The sequence below is a fragment of the Malus sylvestris genome, chromosome 14 (genome assembly GCF_916048215.2).
Source record: "Malus sylvestris chromosome 14, drMalSylv7.2, whole genome shotgun sequence".
In the NCBI taxonomy this organism is placed as follows: domain Eukaryota; kingdom Viridiplantae; phylum Streptophyta; class Magnoliopsida; order Rosales; family Rosaceae; genus Malus; species Malus sylvestris.
The window spans coordinates 4575161-4587250 of record NC_062273.1 but is presented as its reverse complement, the minus strand read 5'-3'; the positions used below and the strand labels follow the sequence as shown (position 1 = coordinate 4587250).

General features: G+C 38.7%; 1 protein-coding gene across 1 annotated transcript; it reads right to left on the bottom strand.

Moving 5' to 3' along the window:
* Positions 1-9991: 9991 nt before the first annotated feature.
* On the bottom strand, positions 9992-11846 carry LOC126600887 (uncharacterized). The gene is made up of 3 exons (XM_050267592.1): positions 11418-11846; positions 10505-10623; positions 9992-10240 (listed from the first exon to the last, which is right to left on the bottom strand). Exons 1-3 carry the CDS (start codon positions 11820-11822, stop codon positions 10147-10149), a joined length of 618 nt encoding a protein of 205 aa, XP_050123549.1. The 5' UTR covers positions 11823-11846; the 3' UTR covers positions 9992-10146.
* Positions 11847-12090: the final 244 nt, after the last annotated feature.

Sequence of the window (12090 nt, the reverse complement as noted above, 5' to 3'; positions counted from 1 at the left end):
AGAATCATATCTTAGAGTATTCTCCCTCCACCATGGAAGGTTAGAGATCCCTTGTTGTGCATTCATATGCCTACATGACTAGATAGCTTGACCCCAACAATGCCGTGGACACTCCAAAGGAATGCCGTTGACAGGATCAAAGATCAAGGACCTAATCATTAGACATCGATGATGCCTCAGGTCAAAGGACTACTTTGCATATTGCAACCTTAGAGTTCATACATGACATGTATGTTCGAACTCTCTTTTGATCGTCGTTCAGTGAACTCGAGTACTCTTTCGAGCACCTATGTGTTTGTCTTAGTGTCCAACACCAAATGACTTGAGACTAGTTATACTCACGATTGAGTCAACATAACACATACTAGCCTTAGCGGATTGTCAATGCCCAATTAGCAATCCTATGGCTAGGAACGTTTTAGGAATGAACATAAGAGAAAGGTCTCGATAATCTAACTCATTAGATCACTTATCTCTTAGAACAATTACATTCCTTGGATTCCCTTATTGCTTAAACACATGATACAATAAATAGTGATTAACAATAAGATTTGCCCTTCATTAAACATATAAAAGTTTAATACAATAAGTATTCCAAAAAGCTATTACATCAAATGAGTGGCTTTGTGGGCATACTTCCAACACTAATTGTATCTAGCTTAGCAATTGGGGCAAAAGTTTCATTGAAATTTACCCCTGGCTTCTGAGAATAGCCCTTTGCAACCAACCTTGCTTTGTTCTTCTGTACTGAGCCATTAAGGTTCAACTTGGTTTTGTAAACCCATTTGATACCAATCACTGGTTTATCAGATGGTCTACTAACCAACTTCCAAGTATTGTTCTTCTCTATCATTGTAATTTCATTTTCCATTGCTTTCTGCCATGCTTCATCCTTGGATGCTTCTTCAAAGTTTTAGGTTTAATAATGCACAAGTTGCACTTCTCATACATTTCTGCAATACTTTTGTACTTAAGTGAAGTATGATCAAGGTCTTGTGAACCTAGACCTCCACTTTGTTTTGTAGCACCTGCTTCAACTTGTGATTCTTTAGTACTCCTTAGTGTTTCACCATCCATCAATGATATCTCAGCATGAACTAAGCTTGATTCACAAATCTTCATTTCTCCCTTAGTGGACATTTCAGTAAGTGGAACTGAAATACTTATTTCTTCTTGTGCACTCCAATCCCAACACGCTTCTTCATTGAACACTACATTTCTGGAGATGATCACTTTTCCAGATTCAATGTTATACAATATGTAGCCTTTCTCACAACTTCCATTTCTCAAAAACACACATCTTGTGCTAAACAAGTCAAGCTTCTGCCTCTGTTGTTCTGGAACATGTGTATAGCACAGAGAACCAAACACCTTTAAGTGCTTAATCCCTGGCTTTCTTCCACTATAGGCTTTAAAAGGGGTTTTCTTGTCCAAGGCTTTAGTTGGACATCTGTTTAAAACATACACTGCGGTGTTAACTGCTTCAGCCTAAAACTCCAGTGGTATATTCTTTTCAAACATCATGCACTTAGCCATCTCTACAATGATCCTGTTTTTTCTTTCAGCTACACCATTCTTGTGTGGTGAGCATGCCATTGTGAGTTGTCTCTCCATTCCCATTTTTTCACAAAACCTGTTGAACTCCATGGATGTATACTCTCATCTTCTATCACTTCTTAGTTTCTTCAACTTATAGCCACTTTGATATTCAACAGTAACTCTAACTTCTTACATACATTGAACACTTCAGATTTGTATATTAGAAAATAAACCCAACACATCCAAGTACAATCATATATGAAAGTGAGGAAGTACTTATTTCCAGCTTTTGTAACAGTTTGCATTGGTCCACAAACATCAGTGTGTACCAAATCCAGTGGAATAATAGCCCTAGTTGTTGTCTCTCTTGGAAAAGAATCTCTGCAATGTTTCCTAAGAATGCAGCCCTCACACACTTCTTTGGTGTTCTTGATCTCTGGTAGTCTAAGCACCATTTCTTGCTCCTGAAGCAACTTCAAACTATTTACATTCAAGTGTCCCATTCTCCTATGCCAAATCAATGTTAACTTACTCACATTTGCCCTTAAAGCAATATGTAAGTCTGTTTGAAGTTTCAAAGGAAAACTTTTGTTTCCTTTCATTGGTACTTTGGCAACCAGATTGGAGAGAGTGTGCAGTCATCATAAATCTCAGCCTTGTTGTCTAAAAAAATCAGAAAATATCCATGCTCCATCATCTGCCCTACACTAAATAGATTCTCCTTTAAATTAGAGACTAGCATCACTTCTATGATGTATCTTATTCCCATTTTAGTGTTAACCACCAAAGTCCCTTTTCCAACAACATCAACTAGTTATCCTGTACCTATTTCCACCTTTGCAGTTATGCTTCAGTCAATGTCAACTAGCACATCTTCTCTGACAGTCATATGGTTACTACAACCACTATCCACATACCACACATCTTCAATGGACTTCATATCAATTGCATTATTGGCATAAAACATAGTTGGTGTGGAGAGAACCTGAGTTGCATAATTTAGCTGCTGAACATTTTTCTTGTTATTGCAGTCCCTTGCAATGTGACCAATTTTCCCACAACTGTGACATTTAGGTTTGCCTTTAAGAAAAGATTCACCATAATGGTACTTATCACAATGCCTACAAGGATTTATACCACCTTTTGCAGTTGCAAATTGCTTCCCAGTTCGATAAGTAGGCTTTTGATCCCACTTTTTGAATTTTGGTTTCCAATTTTTCTTGTATCGATTGTTTTGATTTCCAGAAGAATTGGTATGTTTGAGGGTTCACACTGAGACTAGCAAAGGCTTTTTCAGTTTTGTTCTCACTATGCCTCTTCAACATGTGTGCAAAACTCTTCAATGAAGCAACAACTTCTTGAACCTCAATCACATCTATATCCTTTGAATGCTTAATCACATAGCATATAGGATCATATTCAAAGGGCAAACTAATTAATATTTTCTGCATAATTCTCTCCCTAGACAATTCCTCTCCATAACTTCTCATTTGATTAACCAGATCAAACAGTTTTGTAAGATAAATAGACAAGGACTCATCATCTCTCATTCTGGTAACACTATTGCAAAATGACCTATAATTGGCGGTTCAAAAATCAACAAGAAAACATAATTTCTGTTGCATATTTGGTAAAAATTTGACATAAACTCATGTAATGTCAGATAATGGAACCAGCACCAATGCTAGCGTCACGAAAAGGCTTTTGATGTCGGTTAGTCCTCTTAATCTGCCACGAAGAAGGAAATCAATATAAAATAGAAAAGGATAGTAGCGTCGGTTAAAAGTGACATCGAGGCTCATGTTGGTTACATGTGACACTAAGTACTGACAAAGAGTGTTGGATGGTGCAGACTGGTGTCGGTCTTAACCAACACCACCTAACAATTTGATAAATAAAATAACCGATATATTGTCGCCCATAAGCGATACCACAGACTATTAATAATAATAAAAAAATAAAATTTGTCTTAGTTTTTGGGGAATGAAAACGATTCATTTAGGAGGGAAAACGAATTGTTGGGAATTGAGATGTGCTCGGATTTGAATTTTGGTTTGGAGTGGTTTGTTGAGTGGTGTTATTCATTTCGATGCGACATGACTTCGTTGGATTTCCTTGCTGGTTTTTGGGACTAATAACACCATTACATGTATAAGCTTAATCCTTCAAATCTCTCTCATTTTTAGTAATTTTCTCTACTAAAAGCTTATAAGCTTACCAAGAACACCATAATAGACAATTTTAAGCTGAAACTAGCTCGAGTTTGAGGAGACCTTGCCAGAATCTTTCACCAGAACTGAAGAGGTTGCAGAGGTTAACATTTAACACCTTACCTAGGGTTGGAGATTGATGATTGGGGTTCCTCTCGGATTTCATCGGGGCTGCTGAAGACACACACATCAAAGACCTCGAAAAAAAACATAAAAGTTACAGAGGTTTACACCTCAAATTCTAACCTCAAATCCAACATGCAGAGGGAGGAAACTCTATCTCAGATTAGAAGGAGTTAAGCGCTAGCTTGATTGACAGTAAGTTCATAAGATTTCTCAATAAACACACTAGAGAGCCCATAGAGCACAGAAGCTCAAGTTCGATATGTTCCAGACCATGGATCACGCATGCAAGGCTCTCGAGCAGATTCCCAGGTTACTTTGGTGATAAATTCGTGGTTTGGGGTTCTAATTTTGTTGGGTTCGAGAGTAGTGAATTGTGATGATGATGCTCTCGGTTACTAGAGAGAAAATTATAGAGTATTGTTAAGAAGAGAGTTAGAGAGAGAGTGATCTAGAGAGAGATCACGGGAGTGGGAAGAAAAACAATGGGTCGGTTTACAAACACCACACAATGGTGGGTCCCACATCTAAATTAAAAAAACGGGTTGTTACAATCTAGTGGGGTTTGCTATGTAGGCGATCCAAGTGCTTTTGGGGTGGCCAATTGAATTGGTTTCAAATAAGGGAATGGTTTTGATTTTTTTTATGACGATGAACCAACATGTCAGCTACAACCGACATCGGGTTTTAAAATATTTAAAAATAATTATTAGTGTCGGCTACAACCGACACTAACTTTATGTCGGTTGAAAGCGACACAATTTTCTTTTTATACTACACCACCATTTAAAAAGATTAAAAGCTGTGTTGGTTATAAGTGACATTAACAGTTTATGTCAGTTATAAGTGACATAGACAGCTTATGTTGGTTATACCCGACAGTAATTCCAACACCATGTAAAGAGGGTGTCAGAAATGTGTTATCCACCAGTGTATTATATAAAACCGACACCAACCACCGACACAATAAGCCATTTTTGTAGTAGTGTATATTCAAATTCTCTACAAAGACCTTGTAATTTAACACTTTAAACCTGTTTATCACCATGGAATTCTTGCATTAAGACATCTCATGCTCATTTTGAAGTTTCTTCATGAGAGATCCGAGGAAATATCTCATCAGAAACAGCTCCCTGAATCAGCCCCAAAGCTTTGACATCCTTTATAAGCTTTTTCGTGAAAGTCACCATCATAGCATCGCTAGATACTTTATTCTCCTTCTTTTTTTCATCAGATTCATCATCTCCCTTCGAATCTGTGCACTTTAACCCTTTTTCAACAAACTCCCATAACCAATGAGATTTGAAGATAGTCTTTATCCTTATACTCTAGAATTCATAATTCTCGCCGTTGAAGATCAGCGCTATTAGTTCACCACCTCCAGATCTTGCCATGTTAGACACAGATCACACAAGAAATTTCTTCGAGTTTCAGACTGTTTTCTTCACATATTTAAACGCCCAGTATTAAGTGATCAAACCTGGCTATGAGGCCATGTTAGATTCTCAGTGTGACGACCCGTCCTTAATTTTCCTATCTAATTTTTCTTGAGTATGTGTATTGACGGTTATGCCCTTATTGGCAAGTAACGTGGACGTATTCTTATTGCTTTCATTTCATTTCTCGTATCGCATTTAAATTGTACAGTTGTTACGAGTGTACGTAAATTTTATCAGTGTGAAAACACTATTCTGGATAGATTTCGCTACTCTTTTTTGTGCAAAAATCTAAACCCTATCCCTAGCTTTTTCTTAGCCCATCCCGTGCACCCTTCTCCATTATTTCACTCTCACCAATCCTATCCATTCCCTCATTTCTGTCACCCAATCAGAAAAAGGAACTTTTTTTTTCTTTTTTTTTTCTCTCTCTCTCTCCCATATGCTATCTTCTTTACAAAACCCTCAAATGAGCTGCTAAGCTCACGAATCGAACCCAAAAACCATACCATTGTACTTCTCTTATCTTTACGAACACAACCATGTTCTTGAAACCTGAAATGGACGAGTTTTCAACGTCGAACTCGTGAGGTTCGAACTCGGGGAAACTGAGTTCGACGTGTTTTCGAACGAGTTAGGGAGTTTTGAAGCTTGGGGAAGCTTCTACACAACTCCTCGAGGCTCTTACAACAATTTGGAAGAAGTTTGGAAGTGAAAAGATCAAGTTTCGAAGAGTTCACTTTTGGCCAGAACTTTTGAGGCTTTTTCCGGCGACATCCGTCCACTTTTTGGACTCCAAACAGGTATAACGCGATTCTACTCTTCACGAGCTTCAAATCCATATAAAGTATGTCAAAAATGGTTGAGAAATGAATGACAATAGTAAGTTTGAAAATTTTCCAGAAATTCGGCAAAGTCGAGTTGTAGACGGCGGCGATGGTGAGGGCAACCAGAAAAGGAGACGGAATATTACGTTAGAGTTGACGGAATATTCCTGACGGTGTTAGGTAACGCGTTAGCTTCTGTTAGCTTTTAACGGAATATTTTGTGGAATATTCCTGACGGCGTCAACTGACGACATTAGCCTGCGCATGGGGGCGCATCTGGCCATGCCTTTGCCTGCGTGTGGGGGCATGTGAGCAAACTATGGGGGTTTTATTTAGGTTTCCGTATATGTGCTTTAATTAATTCTATTTTAGTTATTTCACATATAGGGGAAACGTATCCCGAGGAGGTTTGAGGCCAAGCTAGGCTCGGGGGTTACGACCCAGAGACATACTTGTGAGTGGGCAGTTTATTTTTATATCTATACGTATTCATAGTTTCCAAAATTTCATAAATGCATCACTTTGCGTATATATTGCCAAATCATTGACAACTGCAATAAAATTGTGATAAATGCTGCTATATGGTTGAGATGTTACTATCATGGCATTCATACATATTTGCACAAGCTCATCTTGCTGCATCCCAGTGTTAGTACTCGCCCCAGGGCCACGTGTATGTTCATATCGCACTATTCGATCGTCTTGGATCCAGGTTAGGTGTCAATCCTGTCGGGTAGATTGCATTAGGCAATCTGACTTGTATGTGACATGTTTTTACACCAGTCTTCACGTGATCATAGTACTAGAGCATATTGATTACACCAAATCTTGTTCGTGTCAGAAATTATCTGTTCGAACTTGTGTGTCAGCTTAGATGGATGAGCACTTAGCTATACTTGATTATCACATGATTATATTATTGTGGCATTTGATACATCATGACTTGGCATATTTTCTGGTTATGTTTTATCGTTTACATACTTACATAGTATGTTTTAAGGAAACTATACTTGTTTTACAGCGAGGGTTTAGTATATTTGAAAATCAAGAATTTCGTATAAGCATTGTTTTGCTGACCCACTCAACTTTGTTTTTCACCCCTCCAGGACCTAGATAGCTGTACTCTTCGTGGCACTCGAGGAACCTCGACAATTCTAACATTCTCTTTTGTTTAGACATACGAACTTATCACTGTTATGTAATAAGTGTACTTAGTTACTTTGATTACTCTTCTGTAGTCTCACTGTCTATTATGCTCTGAATAATTGTAGTGGGTTTTCCCACGATTGCGCACTCTTTCACTATTTAGTATAATTAGTTTTAAATTTATTCACTTTTTACATCACTTACCCTTATGGTTACGTCACCTCACGGTGATGGCCAGTATGCTTCGATCTTCCCAGGTAGGGGTGTGTCACTCAGAGACTATGATCTCTGTTTTATGAAAGCGTAATGAAAAATGGTGATGAAGGTTTTCGAAAAATCACAGAAGTTGCAGAGAGAATGTTCTTCAATGAAAAGCTTGTATTCATTCACTCTCTCATCACACCAAGCATGTGTGAGAGAATAATATTGTTAGAGAGAGAGAGAGATTCTCTCTTTCTATTACAAACCAAATCCAACCATTCATGTAATCTACCCTACAAGATAGCTACAAGTTTCAAGACAAATCACTAACTCTAAGATTACATCTCAGCTGCTTATTTGGACTATGATCCAACGGTTCACAATAAAACTGGAAAACTAAGGGTGGGAAATGAGAGAGGGTGAGCTACCCAACCTGGACCCACACATGACCCAGTTTTGACCCATTTTCTGTCTTTTTTTTTCGTCTGATTTCTAGTGAGTTGAAGCCATCTATCACCACCACTAGACTCACCGATCTTCCCTCTTCAATTTCGACCCAAACTTGACTAGGTATAGCCCCAGTTTCGTGAGGAACCGAGTTGGTAGGCTCAAAGGGTTCACGGCGGCGATTCGCCTCTCCGACAAGCTTCACCATCAATGACCACCACCAAAAGACTTCTCTTGATTGGGGAGGTCGAAGTTCGATTTGATGACGAATTGGAGAGCACTCATTTTTAGGGTTTCTGGCGGATCAAGGCATTTTCAGGCCACTTCGAATTGGACTTTGGCCTAGGTATGAAAGTTGTTCCTCTCATTGAGATCTCCATTCTTGTAAAATTTGGGAATTTTTGAAGTTGTTGAATTTTCAGCCTAGTCGAGGCTGCTGTTCGCCGCGTGAGGAGGTGCGTGGGCTTTTGGGCGGTCGCCTCGTGGTGGCTTGTGTAGCGGCACATTGGGTTTCCTCCTTAGGTTTTTCGACGCGTTGAATCCGAATTCCCAGTCCGTTTTCCCAAATTCTACCATTTAAGTATAGTTTTACTAAATGGTCCCTAATTGTGGTTAGGTGGATTGGTGGAAAATGAGTCCATCCTTGGGAGTTCGAGCGGCTCTCGGGCAATGGAATATCTGTGAGTGGACCCTTTCTAAATTTGCATGGTTTTATAAAATGATAGGTTTGCATGCAATTCATATTTCATGCATCGAATATGTTTTATATTATATTTTCCTGATTTCTACGTTTATGGGTTACGAGATATTTATGATTTATTGAGTTTACATCTTACGAAAGGTTATGAGTTAATAGATTTTCATATATGAAATTCTATGGTTCCGAATATGATTTATATTACGAATTTATGAATATGGATTTACGAGATGAGATTTTGAGGTATGTTTTCGGTACGTATCTAGCGGGTTATCGTACAACACATCCACACAACATGGGTATGTAGACGTCTATGGCCATAAGACCCAGTTGAGGATATTCATGTATATACCTATTCTCCGGCGTAACCCGAAGTCATACAGCTTCACCTTCGGGTGATGGACCATAGTTTCTTCACTGGCGTAACCTAGTGTCGTACAGCTTCACCTTCAGGTGATGGATAGGCATTACTTTCGGGTGAATGATGAGTTGATGATGTTGATGATATACCCCTAGCTTCACTAGCCTAGGGCTAGTGTCAGTGTGTGATGTTATATATCCTATACTTCGGCGTAACCTAGAGTCGTATAGCTTCATTTTTGGGTGATGAACCAAGGTTTCTTCACTAGCGTAACCCAGTGTCGTACAGCTTCACCTTCGGGTGATGGATAGGTACTGCCTTCGGGCGACTATGATACCCCTAGAAAGTACAATATTGAGGAGACTTACGATTTTGCCTTTGGACGGCGATAGCATCCTTATTGAGCATGGTTTTACTCGTACTTGTTTTACGAATGTTTTTATGGCATATTAGAGTTTTCAAAAAACTTACTTCGTAGTGTGTGTATATATATGTATGTGTTTTCAAAACAGGGGATTAGTATGTTTAAAAATAAAAATGGTTTCCTATTATTCATATTATTATTATTAACTTGGTCCACTCACTCTTTTGATTTTATGCCCTCTCAGGAGTTAGAATCGAAGCACACGATCCTGACGTCAAGACACCCCCGCTTAGGCATCTTCGAGCCTCCTCTTTGTATGTCCCATTCCTCGGTTCCTACCTTTCCATAATAATTCTTTCATATTATTCTTAATTAATTGTATGCTCTAAACACGATTCTACATTTGTATATCTTTTTTTAATCACATATTTTATCGATATGTATATTTTTAATAACTTCGTCACCTTCACCTTCGAATGTCGACCCGTGCCTATGACCTTCGAATGTTGACCAACACGTGCCTACCTAGATAGTTGGGAATGAAGTTGGGGCGTGTCAGGCGAGTCCACCAATATTTGAATGAGCCGCTCAATTGTTTCGCTCATTAACAAATTTACGAGTTGCTCTAAGAGATTCACCTTAAACTCGATAGCAAATTTTATTTCTTTTTATCGTGATAAAAGGAGTACAAAATACACCCTTTCCTCACTTGTTCTTATTTGATTTTTCGTCACTTGTTCTTATTCTCCGCAATCTTACATAGAAATCAAAGCAGCTGAACAATAGTTAAAAGGGTTATTTTCCTGCAGACTCCTTTGGTGGTTTCACGATCATAACTGGGCATGTTGCATGATGTGCACAATAGTCACTCACACTTCCTAAGAACGCCCTGCACCCACCAAAATAAATTATACAAGTCACATAAATAGCTCTAATGATAATCCAAGATTGACGGAAAATGATTTCCATACGCCTTTTTCTCATTCTGCACACCTTTTCTCTTTGGTTATTTGATTCTTCTTTTACTATTCAACCCAATGGCAAGAACAAACAAAGATGTGGGGAAGGAGATAACGATGATGCTGCGGAAATTATTTCCCAAATTGATTTGTACCGTTTTCTGGTGATTGTTAATGAAATTATGTGTGCTCACCTTTTGACCATGCCAAGGCCACGACTACCTACGACAAGAAGATCTACATGCATCTGCTCTGCGGCCTGGCAAATCATGTCCTTGGGATCCCCACCTAGAATTAGAGTTTCTGCTTTGATCTGCACGACATATAATTACGATACCCGTTTATTAACTAAATCTAATACCACAAATGCATCAGAAAGATATGCAATAGCTGTAAGATTGTGAATGACAATGAATGTTATAATGGATCATTTTGTTGTAAGCCACTTGTCTATCAAGTTGTTAGCAACCAAAGTGATCCGATAGTCCTAACATAATAAGGATTATGGAGTCTTGTCCCTTGCAATTAACCTAGAGGCTTGTTGATTTTCCCTTTAATTGTTTGATTGGTTTATTGTAATTATTTTGATTTTATCTGTGATCCTAATAACTTGTTGATTTTCAGATCACATCTTACAATAGCCACTAAACAGTTGCACATTTACAGATGATTAAAATGTACGAGGCTGACAACACACGTAAACATTAGTTGTAATATATGTATCTTACAAAGAGATTTGAGCTATATAGGCTAATATTCTCTCGTCAGACTAATCTTATCATACAAATTCTTATCTTTTCAGGTACAAAATACTACTTTTCTAAATGATTTGGGAAGAATTATGAACAGTAACCATTATCACCTTAACAAAACCTGATGGGCGACCCAGATTAACAGTTTGAGAATATAAACATTTTTATTGTTTTTCAATCAGGATCGTCTTTATTTAACATGATTAGTAGTGGTTCGTCTTAAAGATATAGCTTTTTTAGGGAAAACTTATGACAGGAGTCAGGACTAGTGATTTATATTGACAATCTGAAAACATAAGCTTGGGTGGAACAGAAAACTCTACTATTTCTCTCAACTATCAAACGAGTTAATTACCATCTTTTCGTTGCATATCTCCAAAGCACGAGAGAGAACAGAGGCAGCACTTTCTTCCTGTGCTTTGCGAATAGACTCCAATACCGACGGTGTTGCATAAAACGCCGTTGCACCAGGTCCGGCAGGGAGGACGTAGTGCTGAAACGGCTGCATGACATGGACCAGAGTCATCATGCTCACATTCTCCTGGCTCGCCGCTTCCACCGTCGCTGTTCCCGTGCTTATCGCCACCTGGTCTGTAGCCACAACAAAGAGGTGGTCGAGTGCCCACTTAAGAGCATAGAAGCTCCAGTCACTCTCGTCTATGGCCACCATCACCCTCATCTTCTTCTTCCTCCGATCATCGTCACCACCGCTCTGCACCGGTGGCTGCCGCTCTGCGCCGGTTGTAGTAGTCGTCTGCATCGATCACTATACTCAATGTTGTGGAGTTGAGTTTTGAAGTTACTTGAGCTTTGAATTATTTGGTACTTGCTTATATATCTTGAGTTTGTGTAGTGTCGGTTTACATTTGTTTCTCAGGGCTTTTTGCACGTGGGTTTGCATTAGAGCCAGGATGACACGTTTATGTAGTGTGGCAACCATGCAAGAAGAAATTTCCAATTGGACATGCAATTTATTAGGGTTTCAAACTTATCTATTTGGCAAGATTTTTAGTGTGTGCAAAATACGG